The 27744-nt window shown below is 29.9% G+C and overlaps 2 protein-coding genes and 1 long non-coding RNA gene across 3 annotated transcripts in view; 2 read left to right on the top strand and 1 right to left on the bottom strand.

The window, feature by feature from the left end:
* Positions 1-4205, bottom strand: part of LOC136975412 (lipid droplet-regulating VLDL assembly factor AUP1-like) — a 28447-nt gene extending 24242 nt beyond the window's left edge. The window contains exon 1 of the mRNA XM_067270461.1: positions 4067-4205. Within this exon, the coding sequence (XP_067126562.1) occupies positions 4067-4113 (47 nt within the window). The 5' untranslated portion in view covers positions 4114-4205. The remainder of the gene's footprint in view (positions 1-4066) is intronic.
* Positions 4206-9461: 5256 nt separating this feature from the next.
* LOC136975459 (uncharacterized) lies at positions 9462-21642 on the top strand. The gene is made up of 5 exons (XM_067270519.1): positions 9462-9481; positions 10882-11039; positions 19147-19216; positions 19470-19661; positions 21539-21642. The coding sequence occupies exons 2-5, from the start codon at positions 10899-10901 to the stop codon at positions 21640-21642; spliced, it is 507 nt and encodes a 168-aa protein (XP_067126620.1). The 5' UTR covers positions 9462-9481; positions 10882-10898.
* Positions 17249-17960, top strand: LOC136975493 (uncharacterized). Its single transcript, XR_010880794.1, has 2 exons — positions 17249-17626; positions 17707-17960. It is a non-coding gene; the product is annotated as an uncharacterized lncRNA (long non-coding RNA).
* Positions 21643-27744: the final 6102 nt, after the last annotated feature.

Raw genomic sequence — 27744 nt, 5'->3', positions numbered from 1 at the left:
TAAAACATTTACTTCAAATGAGGATGTCAAAAATCACTTGGATCAGTTTTTTGTAAGCAAAGATCAAAACTTTTATGAGCGTGGAATCATGCTACTACTAGAAAGATGGCAACAGGTATTTGACCAAAATGGTCAATGTATAATTCAATAAAATATTTATATATTATAAGAAAATTGTTTTTATTCCATGTAAGAAAAACAAAATTACTTTCCAAACAACCCAATAATATACATCATCATCAACAAAATCCAAAGGTATGCCAAAATAGGAAGAATTTGAATTTTTAATGATAAAATGTTTTTCGAAACCAAAGTACTGTACCTTATTGTGAGATCACCATTCCAATAAAAATAATGTTGATTTGATTAATGGAAATAGTTATTTTTAATGAACATCAATTTAATGATGTCTCAAAAAATATTTTCTCTTTAAAAAATCTATTTCTACATTCTATTTTAGCATATTTTTGGTTTAATTGATAATTATGGGGTTGATACTTGATGAGAATTCATATTTAAAATTATTATTAGGCAATAATACTTACAAAGTATAAGTATATGTACATTAACATACTTACATTAAAATTAACATAGCCAAGATAAGATTTTTCATTTAATGTAATTATTTTCTATATAAAATCAGAACTTATTACTTTGACAACTGAAGTATTATTAATCAACCAAATTAATAAATAAACACTGCACATAATCCAGTTTTGAGTAGTTCAAATAAATATACCTAGAGCTATTCATAATACAAAGTATGGACCACCAAATATGAAGAATGTAAATATATTTATAAAAATTATTACTTAAATGAGATAAATATTAAAATTTTATAAGATAATTTAAATATCAAAATATCAATATTCAAGAAATAGTTTTTAAACAAAAACTCAAAAACTTTCATTTTAAGTTTTTTTTTTTTTTTTTTTTGCATTTCTAAATAAACAACAAACAGATTTAGCTGTAAAAATTTTAAATGAATGATTTTTATATAATCCTTCAGCCATTAAATTGGCTTTCAAATATTAATTTAATGGTTGAAATACTATAAATAATAAATTAATTCTATACATTAAGAATACAAAATTGATGGCATTTAAGTAATATAATCAGATGGTGATGTAATGATTTAAAAATTTTTTTTAATCTAAACTTTTTAAAACTGGTTTAGACCAATTTAATGATTGAAAGACAGCCAAAAAATATATATTTCTAGAGTAATGTAAGATTAATTCTGAATATTAATATTAAAAAATATATTAAAGCTCTGAAGGACTGCCAGAGTATCATTAAAACTGCAGTAAACTGATGCTTTTAGATCTGTAAAACACACTACATAACTTTTGTGTAAGAATTTTTTAGCTGTTAATCATTATTAAAATTTTAAATGATGACTATTGATTTAAAGGTAAGGAAAAAATAATAAATAAATAAATACTAAATAAAAATAATTCCTATGAATTCTAGAAATAAATTTGTTTATAGATTGTTTTTGAAAAATTTCACTAAAAAATTTTTTCCTATATCTTTACTTATATACAATTTCTTCTATATACATATATAAATTTTGTTATTATTACATTGGATAAATGAAAAACAAAACTATAATTAATCAACACCCTTACACAAACTGATTCATTTTATTTAATATTTTATTTCTATATTTTATATTTGTATTTTATATTCTATTTAATATTCAGATATTTAATTAATAGAATCAACATTTAAATCTAGATATTAAAAACTCATCTCAAATTTTTCAATCTGGTTGTCAAATATGAACAAAATTTATAAATGTACTGTATTAATAAATTTTCCACTAATAATTTCTGTATTAAATATCATCTTATTGCTTAGAGAATCAAGGCTTAGAGCATTACAGCTTATGTAAATAAGATAAGTAAATATAATAATAATTAAGTAGAGAAACCAATATTTATTTTTTCAATTGAAAATTAAACTCTAAGTATTCAAATAAATGATTAAAAAAATCTCTGACTAAATACTCAGATTTCTATAATATGTAAAATAACCAACTACAGTATTGCACTTAATAAATAATTTAATATAATCTATTATGCTTAATTAAATTTTTATACTAAACTGAAAAACTGAATGTGAAGTTGTGGCTGTAATTTTGTTTTAATTACTTATAAATAGAAAAAACAAGTATCTAATTTATCTATTTATTTAATTTATTAAGTAAAAATTAATTTATCTAAACATCAAAGAAATAAAATCATTAAACATAAACATAGAATAAATTTTATTTAATATTTTATTTGCTCTCCAATATTTTAATTATCAAATATATAAACAAAACTCAATTTGTCATTCATATTTCAAAGCAAGCATAATTAAATATACAACCTTTAAAAGTTTAAAGTTTTTGTGATATTTTCATTAGGAGTAATAATTACATTTGAAATCATATGTAATTAATATCAACCATATCAAGTTTTCTTTACAAATGATATTAATTTCTATTGTTCTATCTAAAATGTATCAATTTGTATATATATATTTCAATTTATATATTTATAAAACTGAAAAATTTTAATTAATATTTGCTATTCAATATATTTGCAATTTAATTCCTCTATCTTTATAACTCAGTTTAATTGCATGCAGTATTAAATACTGAAATTTGAATAAGTATTTATTTAATTATTTGTTGTTTATTTCAATCTTTAGGAATTAAAAAAAATGAACAAAATAAATTCAAATAGTATATATTCTATTCTATTATCATCTCACTTTAATCTTTTTGATCCATAATCTTATGAAAAATATGATATCTAAGTCTCAAAAACATTAAAGCAAATATTCATTTAAACTTCTATAATACAATTTCATTTGACTAAACTTAAACATGTTATGTTTCTTCTTGGAAAAAAATTTAATTAAATATAAAAATCAATATATTAATGCATAAATGTAGCAAAACAAATAACTAGCAATATGAACATTATTCAATTAAATAATGTGTACATGAAGCATTAAATATTATTTAATGCTTCATGTACAATTGAGTCACAATATAACATATTGACTCAATCTCCATCTACAGCAATGTTATATAACATGTTTTACATGATACAAAGTTATATAAAATTAAATATCTTTAATAGGTTTTCATTCTAACATAGATTGAAAACCTTTGCAATATACATACCAAACAGAATATATAATTCAATATGTGGATTTATTAAAATAATATATTATAAGAATAATTTTCTGTATTAACTATGAAAAATCTATTTATTCTTAATAAAACATACTGCATTCTAAATTATATTTTTATAGTGAAATCAACTTATAATTTAAGAAATTTATGTAATAAAGTTACAAAAATTGTTTTATCACAATCATACATAGTAGTTATTGACTAAATATTTGAAAAACTAATCTTTTACTTTATTTGAAATTCATACACACCAAGGATGACGACAATTCACTTCAAAAATATTTAAAATGATATATATATGATATAAATTCTATGTAGCTATATATAACTTTGACAAACTACAAACATAATTTAATTATTATTATAAGTTCATTTCTTTTTATTGTAGTAATAAGTTATCATTTATTTATTTAATTACATATTATATACATATGTTAACTTCAAACAATAATAATTGACAATTTTTCTCCTATTGTGTTTCAAATCACATTTTAATTGTCAACTATAATTTAATAAGCAATGTAATGAAGTATTCTACTACATTTAACAAAAGGTCATTTAAAAAGTTGCAAAACTTAAAATAAAGCAAGATTAGTGAAACAGGTTCTCATTAAAAATAGAAACAGGTAAAAATAAAATGATTTCTTGTACTGTTTGCCTCAGATTCTTTGTAACTTTATTAAATTAAATGCAATAATCTAATTATACTGAGAAATTATTTATTCATCATTATAACAGAAATTCCGGTACTTGTTATCAAAGTTTGTTTATATCCAATGACTTTTGCTTAATATACATTTAAGAGTAATTGTATTTTGTTAACGAAAGTAACATTATTGTCAAACGAATTCAATTATTTAAAAGATTTAGTACCTGTCACGATCAAATAATTCCTCTAATCTAACACCTACAATCGACATTGCGTGTTTTCAGATAATGCAGAACAAATTCTCCATCTTTTACGTTTCTAAAAGACTAACGCCATCTACCGACACTAAATTTTCAACTTCCGTATTGCATTAAATTACTAGGAATTTATTATTTAAGTGTTAATTATAAACTTTAAGTATTAAATTAATTTTTTTGGAAATTAATTATTAATAATATTTTAATTAAACTCTGATTGACAATACTTTTATATAAAATGCAGTATTTTCTCTAGGCATTTTTCTCGATTGCCGGATGGTCAAGCGGTTAGGGTGGTAGCTTGCTCTGAGGGGCCAGGATCAAATCCAGAAGGGTCGAAAACCCCCAGAAATTTTTCGAACGGATATGTCGGTTTCCGTCCCTCACCACCTGGTCACCCCATTGTGGGCCTGGCCGAACACATAGGCCCACCAGTGGCCAAGCGGTCTTCGTACCGTGAACACTGGAGTTCGGTCGTGGATTTGCGCCTCGCTTGGACGGGCTGGTCACGTGGAGTTTTCCGGGTTTTCTCCACGTCTGTAACGCCTAAATATGGGCCAGTTTTCCTTAAAAAACCTCCCGGAAGGCATTACCCTAGGCAGACCGCCCAAGTGTTGCGTTGCCATAACTAAACAAACAAACAAACCGAACCCATAATGGGCCTGCTAAAAGAGATTATTTTACTTGTTAGTGAACACAGGGCAGAAAGAGTTAAAAAAAAAAAAAAAAAAACTTGCTTCTTATCAGGTCTTTTTCACGATTAGGAAGTTTTGTCCTTAAGCCAGTGGTTACAGGACCCTCGCGACTATATGGGAAAACTGGGCATTTGCCCAGAGTGGCAAATTTCATAAATTTTCGTGAGTGGAAATAACGAACAGTGAAGCTATTATAGTAATGTAAGTGAAATTAAACTACAGTATTTTAAATAAAATTAAAATTTAAAGACATTCAAAAGTTTCTTTCCACTTCTTACAGGAATGGCGGTTTAAAATACCAATTAAATTTTTTGTTTTTCGTTTTATGTAGGGGATAAGAAGTGTCAAATTTCAGCAAGATTATTATAGGTTCGGTCAGGCGCACAATAGGGTAGCCGAGTGGTAAAAGATGGAGCCCAACATATCAGGACAGACCATTCCCGAAAAATTCCTAGGGATTTTTGACAAGACCAGTTACGATCCCAAAGGGATAGGTTTTCACCTTCACCGCTCGGCCAGCCGGCCGTCAGCTAAATTTGTTTAAGATAGTGCCTAAAATAGCCAAAAATAATCAAATATTTGTATACGAATAACCGATTTAGAACGAAAGTAACGTTACTTTAATTCAATATCCCCCCAAACGGAGTTAGATGAATTGTCGACACGGCCTTATTGCTAACAGGAAAAGAATGATCTACAGGGGCAAGACCACCACTAAAAGAATTGAGAACGTTGTGACGAAAAGTTGCAGTCAGCATTATGACGATGTCAAAATAAATAATGACTTGTTACAATTAGTTTGGTTTATTTGGTTAAGGCAATGCAACAACGTGAGCGATCTGCTGAGGGAAGGCTTCTATGAGAAGCTGGACCCTATTTAGGTGTTACGAACGCGAAGATAAATCGGAAAACTGCTCGTGGCTGCTAACCTACGTTAAAAGTATTTAAGCGGAACTACCGAGTTTCGTAGCAATTGGTTGAACGGTTTTTTTTTTTTTAACTCTTTCCGCCCTGTGGGCACTAAGAGGGCCTCTTTTAGTAGGCCCATTACGGGTTCAGCCAGGCCCACAATGGGGCGACCGGGTGGTGAGGGACGGGGCCCGACATATCCGAACGGACCACCCCCGAAAAATTCCTGGGGATTTTTCGACCCGTTCGGATTCGATCCCGGGTCCCCCAGAGCGGTAGGCTACCACCTTGACCGCTCGGCCATCCGGCCGCTATGGTTGAACGGCCTAGGAGTGTATAGCGATACAAACAAACAAACAAACAAACATCTTCATATATATATTACATGATTCTTTTATACTTATGAAACAGTTTAAACACAGCATCCGTGCTCTTCAATGAAAATATCTTTAGAAAGTTTTAGCATTTTGGAAATATCCTTACATCTCTGTTGACAAAGTTGCACAGACAACTGTAGTGTGTGTATATCAAATGTACCAGAGCCCCTTTAGCCGCCACTCGAAAACAACGAGTGACGTTTCCACTTCCCAGGGCGAGGACCTAGGGGTTGGATTTCGGGAAGCAGTGTTGGTGTTATGTGACGGTGTCGTTCACTGTAACGAAGCATGTTATGTAAATGATTGGATGCGACGAACAAACTAGATAATGGTTCAATTGTGAATGTAACGGCGAAAAGTGTTTGTAAGGATGTGTTGTAATGAAACCGTCGAAATCATCTAAATAACGAAATTCGTGCTTCTTCGTCCTCAATACAGTGCCAGTGGTGGGCCGAAGACCTCGATGTCTTTCTATCTTTTCGCCACTCCTCTGCAAACACCAGCGTTACGTCGTCGGTCCTTTTTCTTAGGTCGTCGTCTATCTTGTCCATCCATTTGTTTCCGAATCTAAAATTCGTTCCGATTGATGGACTAATACCTACCTGGCGTCGAGGACAGCTTATTGCACTCCAAACTTGGTCAGACGGGGCATGTAATTTGTGGTATACTCGGCGCTAAGTATCTAGCAATCCTGTAATAATAGTAACTACATTTAGAACCCTTGGATTCGAGCTCCCGGGTTGCACGTCAGACGAAAGCGTGCTCCCGGGGACTCGAAATCTAACCGCCCTACGACATTCTGAACAATAAATTATGAAATAAACGACCTTACAATGCAAGAATCGTCTTCATTGTTTCTATAATAATAGCATCGAAACAATTATTAAATTTTCAAGTCAACTGTATGAATTATTAATTTTGTTTTCATTTGAAAATTACTATATTTTTATGTAGTATTTGAATATTAGTTTGTCTTCATACAGTTTGAAATACCTGTCGGCAGCTTATATAACATAATGTTTGGTGTAGTAAGCTAGATGAAAGGTGAAAGGACAGAAAAGAAAGACCGCCGATATAGTTGAGTCTAAGAAGAGTATTAATAATATGGATGGATGAAAATAAAGCACAAGTGTGCTCAAAAGCACTATACAATAGTGCTTTTGAGTACACTTGTGCTTTATTTCAAATTTCAGAAATAAACTTTTACCACATTTACATGATAATGCTATTTTTATTGTGCCGGATCTTATTTTATTTATATTAATTAAGTTATCGTTATTTTTACATGTAAGAAATATGAATTTAAAATCTTAATAAATAAATTTAAAATGTACTCCAAAGCGTATCGAATCACTTTTTGATATTATAAAATACGACACCGAGAAAGTCGATTTTGAAAGTCATCGATAAACTTTTCATTTCATTTTCGGTATCTGGAAATTAGGTTCCAGTCTAAAAAGTCTTGTAACTCATACTTAATATTTAACTGTTGATTCAAAACTTTATGTATTTAATGTTTAATAAATACCACAGCGACAATCTTAATGGTTAAAATCTGAATCAACGAAAACAACTGGTTGAGAGGAAAGTTAGTGCAATTTTTTTCTTCCTTGTCTTATCAGTTTTCATTAAAGTAAACCTGACGAAAAGCACAAAATAATTTGAAAATTTTAACATTCTAAAATTCATGAACAAATTTAAGACAACACACGTGATTACTTGAATTAAAAAAATACGGAATAACGAAGTTTACACTTAAAAATCGTGAAATTTTGTACGAAATATTTCCAAAATCGTGTTAGATCGTGTACGAAGTATCGTGTTGTACGAGGGACACACACACACATATATGTATATTTATATTTAATTGCTTGTCATCAATAAACGTTTCGACAGTTTTACATAATTTTGCGGAGGCATAGCCTCTCGTAAAAGGTTGTCTCTGGGAAGATTTTGTTCTTGGTTATTGGACTTTACAGAATTACAGATGACTTAGTTTCTTGAATTTTTAAAAATTTTTAAAAAATTTTATGACAACAAAATAGGCTACTCCCATTAATAGATTTTCGCAATGAAAAAATTTCAGCAATGGTCACCAACTGGATGAACCATCTTTTCTGGTCGCCAAAGTGCTATCAAAAATATTCAATCGGCTGTTTTTCACCCAATCTGGCAAGCTCATTTTCATTGTATACCAATGATGTATTTTCGGCAAACCCATCTTTAATTACATGTACAGTACTTATTGTTAATTATGTGTTAATTAGGGACATTAAGAAAATGACCTAAACAAGTTCTGAAAATATTTTTGATAAGTACGCTTATAAGAATAAATTCGTTTTCCATTAATATCACTAAAATACTTTACGTAGACAATGCTTTGGCCCTCTTCCTCTTTATCGCGTACAATAATATACAGGTATCCTTCGTACAACACGGTTTCGCTCTAACAACGTTTGAAAATTGGGGATATCCCCCTTACTACACGACTTTCGGTTTCGCTCTAACACAGTTTTGGAAATCCTCTACAAAATTTCATAAATTTTAAGTGCAAACTCCGTTATTCGATGCTTTTTATTTAAGTAAGAATTTTCTATTAATAACATATTTTCATTTTTATTTTGTCATACATAAAAAACTTTTATGGTGAAAATTTTAAAAAATGACGTTGCTGATATTTCTGATCAAGATCAACAAAAATCTCAGATGACGACGATACTTTGAAAAAAGAAAACGTCCTGGTTTAACTAAAATTAATATTAACGGTATTTTAAATTGTACTTGTTAGTTAATTATTGATTGAAAATATATTATCGATTGCTTTAATAAACATATTTCTCTTAGTAACGAAAAACAATATACTTTTGCTAACTTCTAGAACATAACCCTATGTTTTGCATCAGTTGTTTTGTTTCGTATAGCACGGATTGCATAACACGGCACTTTTTCGGAACGAATCTACCTTGTTATACGAGAGATACCTGTACTTTAACCATCCTTCATGTTAAATTGCACACCTACCTAATTATTGAACGGTATATCCTATATATATATATATATATATATATATATATATATATATATTTTATCTTTTTTTATTTTTTTTTATCAGAATAAAAGAAAAAACTTAGTCATTCTAGTTTCACTCAAGTTTCATTTGTAATTTTATAATGATAATATATTATTTAAAGATAATTCATTTCACATCATATGACAGAAGCAAATGATAGCTGGAAATGAAAGTTTGCACGAAGCCAATAACACGTGGTTGCAACACGTGTTGAAACCACGGTTCAAAGTTAAAAGTTACTCATAACAGCTGACATAGAGAAAAGTTAGAATGAAAGTTGCCTCTCTGTCATTTAAAATAAGGTGTGAGAGTTAATTGTTTCATAAAACAGGTAAGAAATAAACCGTATTAAATAATTATTTATGAGTTATAAATTTAAAATTTATACGTATAACAGTAAAAATATAAGCATCTATTTATAAAACTAATATTATTGAATCAGATTCGATATGTAAATACAGTACTGTGGACTTATAGATATTAACAAACGGATTGCTATAATTTCATTTAAAAATTTTTTTATCTCTCAACATAAATAAAATTATAATAGGCGAAACGAGTTATTTTAAATTTGCTTTTGACAATACTTTATTATTTTTTTAACACTAAGAAGTATTGATTGAAGTATAATAATTTTAGGTCTTGTGATATCCAATTATCAACGCGCGACGTGTTAAATGTTAAAGTAATTTCTCATGCTATAATTGGAAGACATTCAACCAATCAGTTACTTCGTAGATGATATGAACATATTTAACAAAGTGCACGATAAGAAGCCCTCCTCCCCAGGACCGTGCCGTGCTGTGATACAGAGAGGCGGCCGCGTCAGGCGGCACCGTAAAGAGGCGACATAAGCAGCATTTAAGGGGCGGCATTTCGAAGACTTGCATCCTGCTTGCATCATACTGAGAAAATCTACCGCACGGCCCTGTTCCTCCCAGCTGATACTAGATTAGAAAGTAACTTTATCAGCTTTATGCTTTACCCGAAAGTAACAAATAAAATAATAATAAACGAAATACAATTTATTTATATATCAAAAATCTATTATAGAATATTTATTAAATATAAAACATAAAAAATAAAATAAAATTTTATTATTTAATAAAAATTTCATTTCTTAAATTGATTTTATAAATTTAAACTGGTTTTAATTTTTTAAAATTTACACTCAAACTTGTTTTTGTGCGGTTTATTTTTGTGCGATTTTTTATTTGTGCGATTTGTTTTGTGTGATTTTTTGTGTGCGGTATATGAATTTCAATCAAATTGGTATACTGCACAAAAATAATTGCACAAAACACATTGCACCTATAAAAAATCACACAAAAAAGACCGCACAAAAACAGGTTTGAGTGTATTTAAAATTCAGAAAAATTATTTTGAAAAAATAAATATCTCAAAATTTATTCAGGATTCATTTCAAAAATATGCCGAATATTTAGTACAACGCTAATAACAATATACAGTATATTTTACTTATTAATCTTTGATATATTTTTCAATGGATTTTAACTATTATCAAGTATAAGTTTTTTTTTTTTTTTTTAACTTATACTAAAGATTATGATCATTAGAAAAATTGCCAAATTATTTGATATAGTATTCTGTTTAAAAATTTTAACTAACTAAATTAATAAATAAATAAACGAAGTTCTTATATATTTTCTTTCATTTAGAAAGTAAGAAGATAATAAAATAAAAGAAGTTTGTACTGAAAATTAATAACAGAGTAAAGTTTTAGAAAAATGGAGGTTAAAAACTTCGTAAACAAAGAAATTGTACTGGAAACAGAAGATTCCATGGTACAAAAAGAAACTTCCATATCTCTACTGGAAATATGTGCAACACAAATGGAAGCAATCGCAAATGATTTCGAAACAAATTTGGTAAGGTTAACTTTATTATCATCATCATTAGCAATATAGATTTTATTAAAACTTATTTGAGGATGCTTTTTTTTTTTTTTGTAACTCTTTCCGCCCAGTGGGCACTAAGAGGGCCTCTTATAGCAAGCCCATTATGGGTTCGGCCAGGCCCACAATGGGGCGGCCGGGTGGTGAGGGACGGGGACCGACATATCCGGACGGACCGCCCCCCGAAAAATTCCTGGGGATTTCTCGACCCGTCCGGATCGATCCCGGGTCCCCCACGGCGGTAGGCTGCTAACCTTGACCGCTCGGCCATCCGGCCAATTATTTGAGGATGCTATTCCTAAAGAAGTCTTAGAGAATCTTAACCTGGTTCCAGGCAAAAGGAAGACCTAAAACTGTTCTAGTAGAACAGTTCTGATAGTATTCTTAATAAGCTGCTGATTACATGCAGGTCAACATTCAGAAGAACCTTCTAAAACTGAATTAAAACAATTAGCTATGAATACCCTACGATCCCCAAGAAAACGAAGGAGAGATGAAAAATGAAATATTGAAATTGATAATAATAAAACGTAAATGCTAGAGTTAACTTAAACTAAAAATATGATGTGTTTATTAATTTAATATAGTAATATAATGATAATAAAATAAATGTATTTATTTTAATAAAGGAATAACTAATGATAATATTCTGCAAATCAATGATACAGTGTTTCTGAAACTAGAGTCCGCAGACTAAGTTTGTTGGTCTGAAATTTTCAAAAGATATTCAGAATATGAATACATTTTCCTAAAAATATGATGACAGCATACGACAAGTTTTTTTTAAAGAATATCACTTATTTTTGATACGATCGATATGCATACAAGCCGTATTCAAGCGCATCACTAATTCATGTTTACACTTATTCGCATATGAATAATTTGCACGTACAGTATAGTGTACAGGATGGGCAAGCAAGAGTTCGGAGGGAGCCGAAATGTAGGTTTTGCAAAATGCATGAGAGCTGCAGTTCTGTACTGTCGTGGAGGATAGTATGGTAAAGCGCGCGATTTTATTATATAATATAAATATAATATAAAACAAATATTGAATTTTTTTAATAAACATATTTTCACAAAATTATAAAAATAAAATTGTAAAAATGATAATAAAAAACAGAAATTAACACTTTCAGCAAGAGCCGCATTTGCCCATGCTTGGTATAGTAGAATAAAACGAACTTTTTCGGCATAGAGAGTTAGGTAAGTGGTGACTCTTTACGTTACTGTGCGTTCTCTAATAGATATACACGTTCATATATATGCGTATTGTATTCTGTAGTCATTTGTTAAATTTTGAAGGGTTTATAGATGTCAGTAGTTTCTGAACCGCTGAACTACAGGAACTACAGAAAAAAATCCTCGTTAGTTCGAAATTCAGGAAACGAAATAATCGCGACTTCAAATTATCCGAGATTTACATATTACTGTACAATATGCCAAATGCCAAATAATTGATGTAATTTATTATCATTCCTGTTATAGTCTTTTATATGCTTCGCTTTAATATGTCTATTCAATCTTTGCTTATGATTATATTTCAAAAATTACACTCACCGTATTACATTTTATACGACGGACAATCCACTGTACATTAGCAAAATATTTTGTCACCGCCAACTGAAAACGAAACTGACACAAATCCAGTTACCGCCATTGGCACTGTTCGCCGTAGCGACATAATTTATAACTAATACTCGCTCAGGAGTTAGACTTTAGTGAAACAATTCAGTTGACTAACGGTGGTTTTAAAAACAGTATAAATAGGCAGTTAGTTTCCTTTGGCATTCTACTTTTTAACGAAGTTTTTTTTTTATCATATTGTAAGTATATATTTACATTTCGCATTGACCCGAATATTACGCGAATAACGCGACTTTTTACTTGTCAGCCTATTTGCTTTTCCTGGGTTGAAAACTCTGCTATTGACATAAGTAATTTTTTTTCTCATAAGAAAAAGTAATTTGGATATAAAGTTCATACAGGTTTAAGTTACACGTGTCTCGGGAAAAAGTATTGAAATTGGCTGGTAACGGTGAATGAGTCATACAATCTAAATACAAATGTCAACTGATCGTCTAAGTGGTAATTTGAGAAAGAATATGTGCGGATCGCCGTGTAGAAACCACTGATTGACAACAAGTTGGTCAATGTGGGACCAATGTTAGCCACTGTTGAACTTTCTGTGTCTCTCGGATTGTTCAGGTTTCCAAGTCCACGTATTTCGTACCCAGTTGGGCTACTTTAACTGCGAATCGTGCCTTATTTCTTGAAATTGTAGATTATGCATTTTTTGGGTTTCATCTAGTTCACATACATTTTCAACTTAATTCCAAATCATACCCTAAATATCTGCATTTTTAACCCAATTTGGCAACGTATTAATTTTTCTTTCGGGGTACTAGAAATGTTAGTTAATAAATGAGGAAGGGTGTCAGTAAGTATTATCAGGAGGGGAGAGGGATCAAAATTTCCTAAAAATGCGTTATATAATTTATGGACAGATCCTAAGTTACTTCTCTTTGCACGTCACCATAGTGATAGATATGCTTTTTCCGGGCCTAGTTTCAAATGTTAACTGATTTAACCGTAAAGTATTTATTTTCAGAAACACCGAAAGTAGTAAACAGGAAGGAAGATTTAAGAAAATTAGCTGCAAGATATGCTGAATAATGTATTGTTACTGTTGGAACTATATTGAGATGTAACACTTTTGTTATATTATATTGAGATGTTACATTTGTGACGTAAGATCGCTGTTGATGAAAAGCATATTTGATGTTACATTTGTGATGTAAGATCGCTGTTGATGAAACACATAAACAACGAACTAAAGCAAAAACACAAGGAAAAACAAACTTATTTTAAAATTCTTGGCAGAAAGTAGTAACAGTGCTGCTTCCAGAAACGAATTTTTTCATCTTTAGCTTCAGCTTTCTTACTTTCTGAGATCCATCTAACCAGGGCCGGATTTACATAAGGACATTTGGGGCCTGTGCCCAGGGCCCCCAAAAAACCATGTTTAAACATAATTGTTTTTTCTTATTACTGCGACAGCCTAGTGTGGCCTAATCATGAGGGCCACAGGCAAAGAAAACCAAACCCGGGAAAAAACCTATGAAACATCGGAAAATTTCGGGAAAAAATTTTGGTAAATACATAGGTATTTTTCAATTAAATTAAAATAGTTTTACATATTAAAATATATGTATGTTTATAGTAACCTTATTTTTAAATGAAATTTACAACAACTTAGTTGAAATCTACTTGAAAGTACAGTATTTTTAGTAAATTTTCTAAATCATCAAATTTGCCTACTCTTAAAGGAGGCCCCCACCAAATTTGTGTCCAGGGCCTCTGGATTGGTAAATCCGGCCCTGCATCTAACGAGTAAGATCAGCCATCTAAGTATATAGCCTCCTAGTTAGTAGGCTATATACAAAAACAATCAGTAAGATAAAGGATAGTTTTCGAGATAACTCAATTTTGTTTCTTGTAAACGAAACAACGGATGATATGAATGATATGAAACGGTTTTGAATATTTTAGTACCCCACTAACAGGCAATCCGGCGGAAACAATGCTCTTAAAGACATAAGCTGCAAAAATGTGAAGCTATCCATGTAATGCAGCATTTAATAATGCGTGCTTGAAGCTGTGGACGGATGGCATTAAGTACAGTACGAATGGACTGTCCTAACAGATCAAACACCTTATATGCTTCAAAATATATATAAATGGTTTGCTGTATATTAGCTAATATGACGATTTTAGTCTCTGTAATCCAAAATTATTCTTGGTAGACAAATCTCACAGCAATCTTATTGGCAAATTAAATTTATTTTGTAAAGACTACATCAAATGCATTTCGGGCTGGTCTAATATTTTCCAGTCCCTCTTCAGTGCTAAAACAATAACAAAGAACGTAAAATGTTTAACTAAAACACAACATAGATGTATAGCTACACCAAAACTATAAACTTTGGAGAAAAACTTACAATAACCGTTGGTGGTAATTACAATTATATTTCCATGGGTAGGGGTGGTAAACTTTGCACACATTTATAGGAATCCTAAAATTACAATTATCTTTTTTTGTACAAAACAATATAAAGCTAATACAAGTAATATCTTAAACAATACTTATACTTACAAGTTTAAGAAACTTTTCCACACATAAAAACACATAAAATAGAAGAAAAATTTAGACCTATTGTAAACTTTAAATTTTCCATCTTGTATAATCTAGAGCAATACATAAAACAACAATTAAAAGATATAGATAATTCTATCTATAGTATAAAAAATGCTGATACTGTTATTAATAAATTATTGAAATTAAATAAGGAGAATTCAGATTGCTTAATGAGCTTAGATATAAAAAATATGTATCCTAGCATAACCTGGTTTATGATAGAAAACAGTTTAAAAGACCTTAGTATCTAAAAAAATTTGATAGATTTAATAGAATTTGCTTACAAAAATAATTATTTTGAAGTTGATGGTATGTTTTATAGACAAAATAATGGTATCAGTATGGGGTCAAAGATGGGGCCAAAATTAGCTGAATTAGTAATGATTGACATCGATAAAAAAATTAGTAAAATTAGGGGTATAAAGTTAATAATGAGGTATGTAGACGACTATTTGATAGTATATAATAGAAACCTGATTAATAAAGAAACTATATATAATTTAATAAACAACATAGACAAGGTTATACAGTTTGATATTGAAGAGGAAATAAATAAGAAAATTAATTATTTAGATATTACCATAGTGAATAATCCTAGAAAATTTGATTTTATAACTTATAAAAAATCTTGTAATGTAAGCAAAACTATTAATTACCATTCTTGTATTCCTGATCACATTAAAAAGAATGCATATATAGTCGAATTAAAAAACATATATACTAGAATATCTGATAATTATAACATAAAAATTAAACTAAAAGAATTAGATACCAAATTCCTTTTGAACGATTACCCAAACTTTATCCTTAAAAAATGGAAAACATATTATTTAAAGAATAGATATAATACTAAGTTGAAAACCGATAAAATATATAAAAAGTTTCTATACATTAAAAATATCTTTGAGAAGTGCAGGAAAAGTATTAATAATCATAATATTTGTTTGGCCCCCATCTTTGACCAATAGTATTTCACAAAACATTTGTAAACATATTAATAATAGTAGTAAGAATAATTTAGACCCTTTAAAAAAAGCTGGTGTGGTTTATAGAATTGAATGTAATTGTCATAATCCGTGTATATATATATAGGAGAAACCGGGCGTATACTAGAAACTAGAGTTAAAGAACACGAAGCAGCCATTCGGCTTAAGTATAATAATTCTCCGTGGTTTAACCACATCAATAGTGTGAGGCCCGGAAATAGCCCCCCAAAGGGGATATGTACAAGTTTGTTAAGTCAAACCGCGAGATGATAACTTTTATAAGTGTCGAGTCGGCGACACCGGACTTTGATGTCGACGCTCATAAAGAGTAACGGGAAAAACAAAATTTTAGGTAAAGAAAATTTAGAAAGAAAAATATTAAAAATTAAGACGCAGTTTAGAAAGCAAAACGAAACTAGAAAGAAAAAAGAAAAAATATCAAAATGAGCGTTGGTGTCATAGTCAACAATTAAACGCAATCATAGTCTAAAAGACGGTGTCGAGTAAACCTTCTCTTGCCGACCTTTCCTGCGACCTAACGAAGCTCCATTTACACCTGGAGACAGGTGGGATACCAATTGGGAAGCGAGGAGGAGAAGAGTTAGCCAATTAGCGATGATTCGATTCCGAGAAAATTATAAAGCCTCCGATGTCAAGGACAGAAGAGCTTCCTCTAGACTACCTGTTGTGTATTTTACCTCCAATAGTAGTGTTTCCGTTCATCTTTTGTGCACTGTCTCTTCAGAATTTCGAACTTTTAACTCGACGTTGCTACGAGGCCCCTCCAGCGTAGGACCAGACCGAAACCGAAAACAACCTAAAGCTCTGAACTCAAGGACCATTGCTAAATTTATGTAAGCATTTTCGACTAAAATAAACGGTTTCTATGTGAAACGCTTGTTTTTCTGCCTCCTCAAAACCGCCACCCACATGCGAATAGCCCTTAGCCATCCCGACGGTTGGGAATAAAAACTCTCCCCATTTCGGCGAACTTACAATAGTAATAATTGTAATATTAATAGAAACAATGTAAAAATTTTACATATTGAAAAAGACATATATAAAAGAAAATTTAAAGAACATATAGAAATTAGAAAACAAAATAATAATAATTTAATAAATCAGTCGAAAGGGATGGAAATAAATTATAGCTGGTATAATCTGATAGATGGCGCTGGGATAAAATAAATGGATATGTATTAAGACGTCGTCACTTGATTACTGTTGTAAAGTGTTGATTGTAGTATACTGATGTTAATGATGTCAAAAATTTGTAGTGCTTTGGAATTATCTATACAATTGTTTGTCAAAAATGTTTTAATAATTGGATGGTTTTAGTATGTTTATTATACACGTGTGTGGAAAAGTTTCTTAAACTTGTAAGTATAAGTATTGTTTAAGATATTACTTGTATTAGCCTTATATTGTTTTGTACAAAAAAAGATAATTGTAATTTTAGGATTCCTATAAATGTGTGCAAAGTTTACCACCCTTACCTATGGAAATATAATTGTAATTACCACCAACGGTTATTGTAAGTTTTTCTCCAAAGTTTATAGTTTTGGTGTAGCTATACATCTATGTTGTGTTTTAGTTAAACATTTTACGTTCTTTGTTATTGTTTTAGCACTGAAGAGGGACTGGAAAATATTAGACCAGCCCGAAATGCATTTGATGTAGTCTTTACAAAATAAATTTAATTTGCCAATAAAATTGCTGTGAGATTTGTCTACCAAGAATAATTTTGGATTACAGAGACTAAAATCGTCATATTAACCTTATATGCTCTCAGCTTTCAGGAATTTAAAACCAATGTTTATCAACTTGAATCACATTTCATGCATAGCACATGCCCTTCATTTGGTGTGCAAATCAGAGGTTACTAAATGTCTTAAAGTAAAACATGTTTATTTCAGAGATGAAAAATTTTTTAACAAAAACGTCACCAAGAACCGCTGTGTACTATGAAATAACACAGTTCCCCCTATCACCTGATCCGAACATCACAAGCTAGGACTGATCTTTTAAGAAAATTTTGGGAAAATAACTACCTCAATGTATCATTAGAAGATTCTGATTCTACTGCAGTTGGTCAAATTATTAAAAACTTAGTTTTGGACGCTAGTTTTCAGGAAGACTGTATGCTGTATATTGATACAAATTCGTTGTTGATGCAATTACCGAATTAGAAAGGAAGCATCTTCAAAAAGAAAAGCAGTGGAAACTGTTTTCTTCAGTATGAAAAAAGTTAGGTGAGTTTGCCAAGCAAAAACTTGAAAAGAGTCTTGCTAAGAATCCAGAGTTAAAGACCGTCGTAAAACGCAATGATTTAGAATTTCGTGTCAAGACGAAGTACCTGCCGCTAACATCTGTGGACGTTGGACAATTTTTTTTACATAAAGATATTCTTTCATGTAAACGCAGATAATTTACATTTGAAAATTTGGAAATAATTCATTCCTTTTGGCAAACGATTGCAATTCAAGCGACAATGACATAGTATAAAAATGAATGGCCTGTGAAAAAATATACTAAACCTTATAAATAATTTAAACATTATTTATAGCACCATTTACTACTATTATAGCACCAGCCTCTTCGCACCATTTTTATTCTTTTAAGCAAAAGTTAAAAAAAGAGGGGTGCAAAGTTCTAAAAGGAACCACTCTGAATCCCCATTTTAAAGCTTTTTTTAACGCTGTAAAATCCCATCCTTAGTCACAAGACTACTTTTTTATCGAGGAAAATACATTTCCATGTATACGCTTGCTTTGCTATTGCGAAAATCTAGCCCTGTATGTGCCTTATGTTTTGGTTCGCTTAAAATATATTTTGTTTGTCTCCTTAGATTTTTTCAGGCAATTTAAATTTATTTATTTTTATGAATTAACTCGAACAGATGGAGAATATATTGAAGTCTGTCTCTTGTCAAAGCTTAGATTTAACGAATGAAAATCTTCCAAAGCCAGGTAAACTTTATAATCGTATTAACGATGTGTTAGATTCATTATCACTTATGCAAAATATATTTTTATGTATATCATACTGCTGTAGTTATAACATTTTATTAAATGAAATTATATATAATTCCTTTAATAACAATGTTTTAAAATTTTCTCTTAAAATTCAGAAAGTATAAACTTAATTATTGAAAATTAAAAAAAAATTAATTTGTTATAGTTATATTTATTCATAATTTTAAGTATTATATTTTAATATTAGTGAGGAAACAAATTGATAGTGAAGATGGAGAGGAAGAAAAGGAGGAAAAGCTTTCGAAGAATGGAGAATCTTCGATTACATCGTCCAAACCACGCATTTCTAGAGTTAATGATATTATTGTATCAGTCTTATTTGTTGTTATTTGCACAATAGCGACAATTAAAATATTTTCAAAAACAATCTATCATGAAGGTATAAAACATTTATTAAAGATGTATTCATAATATAAATATAAGGTGTAGCCTAGAAGTAATAGGGAAAAGTTACAAAATATTATTGTTTTGGTTACTAATTGATGATTATTTTGATGAGATTTCAAAACTCTCAAATAACGAGAGGTTAGAGTTGTGGGAAAATGTACGGAAAAACAGGGTAATACCACTCACGGGAAAACTGATAGAACATACTCAAATTTAAAGAAACATTTATTCAAGAAACATAACATTAAAGTATAGTGAACAATTTGTTGAAGTTAATAAAATACTTTATTATTTAATGCAAAATACTACACTTTAAATGATAATACCCGACATAGTAGGGTAATGACGCTTGTTTCGACTCATGATTTTAGTCACATTTGTAGCTATTTGTCCACACCACTGCAATCGTTATACAATCAACCTCTACACATTATGCAGCAGGAAAAAAATTCGTTGTTACTTCCAAATTCTCTACAAATACGTTTACAGCATATTTTTTCTTCCCTCCCCTTCAAAGGTAGCAAATTACTTAAGTCTTCACCACCAAACTGCGGTATATCAGTCTTTTGAGTTGTTATTAAATAATTTCTTTGTTATCAAAAAGAAACTTAATGTGACAACAAAGAAATTAGTATGACGGAAACTCTTTTTCGCCATATTAAAATTCAGACGATTCGTAGTTGGCGTAACTACAAACAAAAACACGAATGCAAAGCTAAATATATACACTTTTTATACATAATATTTAGAATTAACAATTTAAAAATAACGGTGTACTTGCTTTCAGTTGAAATATTGTTTTTAAAAATCAACGTAAAAATAGCACTGCAACGAAATACAAACATTGATTCTGAAAGCAGCCATTTTTTCCCACTCGAAACGTAGCTTTGATAGATAGCAATATTAAGTGCTTGCAATTTATTCTTTTTCGCGATACCTGGAGTGAGCAGGATTACAATTACACTACTTTTCCTTAATAATTCTGTGGTGACAAACAGATTTTTTGTGTAGAATGTATTGGCTTAAATGAAGTATTTTGTACAATTGTTGTCTTTTGATTTATGCATATAAATAATGTGTTCTATATATACATACCTTCTATCTGCACACATTATATTCTGCTAATAAAATTTCTATACTAAAATGTGAAATCTTTAACTATCCTATTACTTTTAGGTCACCCATGTGCATTTAATGAGTTCTAAAAGTTTGAGGTTGTAAAATAAAAAATTCTTGTTTTAAAAATCACAAATTTCATTTTATCACCAAGATTATTAAATTAGTTTTAGTATATTTACAAGAAAATTTAAAAATAATAATAAAATAAATTTTTTACATTAAAAAAGAAAATTGTCACTTTACGATAAACAGTGATTAAAATAATAAATGAATTCTTGTATTAAACACAAAGCAAACATTTTCTTCGAACGATAAATATAGTTATTATTATTTTTATCAGTGAAAAATAATGTTTATCATATTTTGTAAGTACCGAATCGATAATGGATTACTGGTAGATTAGTAACGATCTTTTGTAATTTACTCTGTTTTGTGCTTTCATCTTCATTATTTGGTATAATTTGACATTACATTCTAATATAGTTCTTACTAGCTCTGCTTTATGATTTTCTTGCTTTCATTTTATCTGTATTATGCATGTTAGATAGTTGTGTACGATCTCATTTTTCATCAATTTGATAAAAAAAAACGGAATAATTATGTCTCTACCTGTTTATCAAAAGCACGGAGTTAGTCAGGACAAACTCCGTGCTTTTGATAAAATATAAACAGTAGAATGTAGAAATGTTTAACATTTGTGTATTTATAATTAAAATTAAATTATTCTTATAAATATATCAAATATTTCAGAAATAATTGGACAATCTTCCTTCAGCCTAAAAATAATTGACATCCTGTTACTACTAGCGATTGCTATCGCTTCTTGTTTTGGATTTTTTATTTATAATAAATAAATATGGACATATAAGTGGTAAGAATTCCAAAATTTTATATTAACACATACATTATTTTCACTTTTATTACTCTATTTTTATATTATTATTTAGATGGGGATCTTCTGAAAAAAGCAAGTAAGCTGAAAAAGAAATATGCAGAAATCAATTCGTTTGAGTATCATAATCTTTGGTATGACAGTTCTTGCGATATTCCTTTCGAAAACTATGTTATTAATTTAAAAGTAGTCGAAGATAAAATGGTAGAAAATTCTTTAAGAAATGAAATATTTCTATTAGAAGACATATTTACCATTAAAAGAATTTCCTTAAGTAAAAACCAGTTTATACTGGTAACTGGAAAACCATTTTTTGGTAAAACAACATTGGTTAGCAGACTGGCATACGATTGGTCTACAAGAAAGAGTCCTCATTATCTGTCACGATACATGTTAATTGTCATTCAGTTACAAGAATTAGGGAACAGAACGATTACTGAAGCGATTATAGAAACCATTTTAGGAACTAGAGATGAAAACTCAATTAACGCCTTCATGAAATCGAAATTAAACTTTCTCATTCTGTTAGATGGATATGATAACATGGTCAAGAAGCAACTTTTCTTAGATTTTCTACGGTCATCAATAAATAATCCTTCACCGAAAATGACGGTCATCTTAACAAGCAACGAAAAGGTTTCAAAAGCAATCAGAATTAAATTCGATTGGCATTTTTCTTTGACTGGCTTGATGCAAGAAGATCAGATAAGTTACGTAGAACAAGTGTTTGCTGACGATGTGAAGAAAGGGAAGAGAATGAAAGAAATATATTTAGAGAACTTGGTCTTTCTTGAAGATTTAACAATATGCCCGCAAATGATGAATATTATATGCAGTATTCATAAATATGAAGATGAATTTAATGTAACAATAACGACTTTATATATCAAAATAATTAAAATGCTAATTCGTGGAAATTTGGTCAAAATACGGTTATAATTATTTGCTGAAGAAATCATCATTCATAGAAGGCGAGAAACTGTTATTGCGGTTGGGAAAAATAATCTTCGAAAATCTAATTAATGGTAAACATTTTGTTCTCGAGAAAGATTTAAAAAAAGAATTTTCCAACGAACAGGAATTTGAAATTATTTCACAGTTAAATATCGTTCCTGTCACAAATTTTGGAGACGATATAGCAATTTCTACTTTTCATCAGATGCTGATCGAATTTCTTGCGGCCTTCTATGTATTCAATTTAGAATATAAAATCAATAAATATTCTGTAGAAGTATACGGAATTACGGTGATAAAAGGATATTTTTAAAATTTTTTACGTTTCGTATTTCTTTATGGCATGCAAACCTTCTGGGACTAGATAGATTGGAAAGAGACTTAACAGAAGGAGAAAACTTATACAATATGAAAAGAACTCGAGTAATTCAGTTTCCTGGAGACTTGGAAATATTTCAGGTATGCAGAGATAAGATTTCAGAAGAGAGATTTGCAAAATTCTGTATGATAAAAGCAGATTTCACTTATAACATAGAGTGGGATTCAGTATCTACTCTAAGGGAAGTTCTATGTCGTAATCAAGTTGAGCTTATAACAATTTTTCTTCCAACAAACAAAGAAAAGTGGAAGAGAGTACAAAGGGATGTTGTCTTGTTGCTAAAGTCAAATCCCTCAATTAGATACGTTTGTTTTCAATTAAATTCGTGTCCTTGTTACATCGACGAACATAAACATGTTTTTGTAGATTTGCGAAGTTAACTAGAAGCTTCAATTTCTGCAATAGATATCGAATCAACTGTTGTTGTAGAAGTAGAACATAAATTTAGAGACTTTAAAAAAATAAGCAGAAATTTTCGATCTGAAGATTTTTATAGAGAAGAAGAAATTGTTAGTTTAGTTTATTTTGCCTTAAACCAAATTAACCAACCTCCGTTTTCTCTAAAACTTGGCAAAATTCATTTGCAATTTAGACAAAACATTGAATTAGAAATGGCAAGAGAAATGATTCTTTTGTATCTAAAAAACAAATTGAAACTTATTCTAAATGTTCTTGGTGGCAGGATTTAAAACGCTTAATTTTGAGAGTAGAAATGAGTTTTTAAAAGTATGTTGTAAATACTAAAAACGAGTAAAATTGTCATTAAGTCTGATTTCTCTCGAGATATGACAAGTGACTTCTCTCTATTTTCCCAACCGTTTGACATTTAACCACTAAAATTTAATAGCATCAATTCCCCTTATATATAGTAGAGAGTCGTTAATACGAACCCCGGTAATCCGAATCGCCGTTTATCCGAACGATTTTCAGTCGGACTGTGTCGTGCTGAATCGAACGTTTTTGATACTAGATTTACTTCTAAAGTATAATTTTCATGTTTTTATATTCTTTAATATATTTATTTTGTTTGTACAAAATAAAGAAATAATTTTTAACGATACAATAGCCTCGATTATTATTATAAAAATTTTCGTTAGGCTTAAAATCGACGAAAGTTCAACACGAAGCGACACGCAACGGAGAAAAATTTGAACATCGGACAGGTTAATATATTTTTTCCGTACATAATCGGTTATCCGAACAAATCACTAATCCGAACAACTCCAGTCCCCAATTGATTGGGATTAACGACTCTCTACTGTAGATGCTACTACCATGCTGAATTTTGTTTCTTAATTAATATCCTATCCTGAGATATTAAAACGAAATAGAAGTCAAAACACACGTGCGCGTGTGTTCTGGCGTCTATTTCGTCCATGACTGCCACTAGATCTTATTTACAATATCCGGTTTGAGGGTAACAAATTTCATTTCAATTCTCTCTATGCTCAGCCTCCAAAGAAATCCACAGAAATCCTTATATATTAAATTATTCTTTCAAGTACTGTACCTAATTGAATATTTTTTTTTACAATTTTATATAGTGTTTCCCCTAAATATAGAGTTATAATTGAATTAATCTAGTCGAAATATGTAGTTTAATTCTCTCTTCAGAATGATCTTGCCAATTAGATAATACCTCACAAAGAAGGTTCTCATGAAACAAAGTTGTTACCTCATTCTGATGATGCCGAATCACATTCAGTCATAACTTTTCACTCTTGATGTCGTCTAACTTACGAGAAAAAATTCAAATCATTTTATAGGTTCAACTGTTTTCTTCTTATATCAATATCAAATCAGTGAAACAATAGGGGAAAAAAGTGATCACGTGACATAGGTGTCGCGCATATCGATACGGTTGTAAACAAGCTGTTCCGTTCGAAGGATAGCTTACTTTATAATAATGGAAGAACGAAAATATTTTTTAGGAAGGTTAACAACGGTACAATTAAAGGAAGAATTAAAAAAGTACAATGCCAAGTTAGCTGGTAGAAAAGCCGATTTAATAGAAAGGTAAGTTAAAATAATCTACATCTATATTTTTATCGTTAATTATTACATTTATAATTTCAAGTCATTATAACTATTACATGATAAGGTAACTTACCAGTAGATGAAAGTTTTAAGAATAAGATTTCACAAAATGCACATTTTTCGTCGATAAAAACATTTAAAGATCAGTAAAGTTCTCATTGATTCCTTTCACATTTGTCTAACCAATACATAAGGTCAAAACTTTAATTAAAATAAATTTTTTTTCCTTTGGAATATGGTCATGTACTGAGCCTGATATATTATAACCAATTTATACCAGTATCTGAAATGTTAACTGTACCAATAGGTTATCACTGTAATTTAGAACAACAATCAATACAAACAAAACTACTTTCTATGAAGTTCTAAGACAATATAAGAGATATATATCTTAATCTTTTACCAAGAGAAAACAATATTTGGAGTATTTAAAATAAATATAATCAAAATGTCTTTTTTATTGGTCACAAGTCATCTTGTTTCAATAATTTAATGCAATAAGACTAATTTCTTCACCAATAAACTTTTTGTACAAGTGAATTTTTGCCCATTTTCTTTTACTAAATCTGGCATACACTATATATATGCCATATTTAGGTGCTTGTCAATACTGTTCAGTTACCTTATACTGTTTATTTTTATATTATATGTAATATATTAAGGTAAGAATATAATATATAATAATAATTTTTGCCTTTCCTGTCAATGAGACAGAAAAAACTAAATAAAATATTGGTGATCATATCTTAACTAGTTATTAAACTTGTTTACAATAATTTTCAGGTTACTGGCATGAGAGGAATCAGGAAACTCATAATTTTTCTATATCCTGTGATAGCTCTCCTGAACTCAAACTTCCTGATTCATCTGAATATAAGGATCTCTCTCCAAGTTTACAAATACCAGTTTTGACTATAGAGACAATTGATGCCTACATGGAGATGTCAGATCAAAGAATGCCACTGTCTGCTGTGCAGATGTATTTTAATGAATTCTTATTAATAATAAGAGGAACAAAAGAGAAACATTTTTTTATATTTTAAAGGTAATGTAAAATCTGAATTAAACAAGGGGAACAGATTTACACAGATTTAGTAATTACAGATGATGGGGTTATAGAAAATGTAATATGTGAATGTACAGCAGGTAAAGGGCCTAAAGCATATTGCAAACATGTATATGTAACACTATTGGCAATAGAAGAATATGGAAGAACAGGCACATATAAGTGTCACAAAACATGCACACAGGTTCTGCAAACATTCCATCAGCCTACCTGCCAACATAAAGGTTCCCCAGTTAAGGCTAGTGAGCTTCCATTTCATTTATTTAAGAAGAGAGGAATGAAAAGAAAATTATTGGAAGACATAAAATTTGACCCCAGACCATCTGGCAGTACAATCCCTGATTATACAAACTTTGTTATTAATTTGGCAATGAACATGCAAAGTGGTTGTGCAATACCGATATTGCAATTAAGGCAACCAGCAAACATGAGGGCTTTAGAATCAGATCATGATTATTGCAAAAGCACAATGTCTGAAATGTTTTTAAGTGCTTTACATGTAACTGAAGCAAGTAGGGAGTACATAAAACATTTGGAAAAAGAGACCAGATTACAATGAAAAAGTGCAGTTTGGAAGAAGGAACATTTGTTGCATTTGACATCTTCAAACTTTGGAAAAGTTTGTAAATTAAAATCAACAGACAGAGTAAAATTGTGTGGCTCATTACTGTCAAGTAGGCCAATAAAAAGTAAGGCAATTTCTCACGGCTTAAGGTATGAAAAAGAAGCAATTGAAACATATTCTTTTGTAAATACTCCTGTGAAAGAATGTGGCATGTTTCTTCATTCAAAATACCCATTCTTAGCTGCAAGTCCAGATGGGCTAGTGGATGATGATAAAATATTAGAAGTTAAATGTCCTTACTCCAGTTTTAAACTTCCTGTGAATGTGCTAAAGATACCATATTTGGAATGTACTGATGACAAAATTACTTTAAAACGGAATCATGATTATTTTCATCAAATCCAAGGACAATTAGCAGTGACAAATAGACAAGTTGCTCATCTGTTTATTTACACAAAAAGTGACTTCAAAGTTTGTATCATTCCAAGAGATAATAAATTCATTGCAGACATGATTGAAACACTAATTATGTTTTTCCATGAGCATATTAAGCCAGTTCTTTTTTAAAAAAAATGTTTTATAAACATTAAGTTTATAAAATAATTGAGCTAATTGTTATTTTACAATTTGAGTTTATGTAAAATTTTTCTAGATGGTGTATAGTGTGAATTTTTTTAAATAATAAAAAGAGATTTTGTTTTAAAGATTAAAATTCTTTTATTAGCTTACAAGTATTTATTCAACTATAGTACAAATTTTAAAACCACTATATTACTTTGAATTGAAGTTCCACAATGAAGACCTTACTGTGTATGATAGTATACATTCTTAATCTTAGAATTTATAAACAGACAAAAATTTAAAAATACTATAGATGGAAAACTTAAATTAGGCTAGGGTCTAGAATGGAAAAAAAATTATATACGGTATTAATAGAGAGCTAGACTAACAGTGAAACAAATTAAGAATCTCTGCCAACAATGCATGGTCTAAAATTGCATAACATAAAACATATAAATATAATTTCACTGCCAAGTTTGGTTACTGTCGGATGCATGTGTTG

This window comes from Centruroides vittatus, unplaced genomic scaffold (assembly GCF_030686945.1).
Source record: "Centruroides vittatus isolate TY-2023 unplaced genomic scaffold, ASM3068694v2 contig_371, whole genome shotgun sequence".
In the NCBI taxonomy this organism is placed as follows: Eukaryota; Metazoa; Arthropoda; class Arachnida; order Scorpiones; family Buthidae; genus Centruroides; species Centruroides vittatus.
This window is presented reverse-complemented; position numbering and strand designations above follow the sequence as displayed.

Excerpts from the sequence above, each read along its gene's own strand:
- LOC136975459 (XM_067270519.1), top strand. The coding sequence starts at position 10,899 with ATGGAGGTTAAAAACTTCGTAAACAAAGAAATTGTACTGGAAACAGAA. Across the intron at positions 11,040-19,146 it reads ATGATTTCGAAACAAATTTG|ATGGAGAATATATTGAAGTC; the intron begins GTAAGGTTAACT and ends TAACTCGAACAG. Across the intron at positions 19,217-19,469 it reads TGAAAATCTTCCAAAGCCAG|TGAGGAAACAAATTGATAGT; the intron begins GTAAACTTTATA and ends TTTTAATATTAG.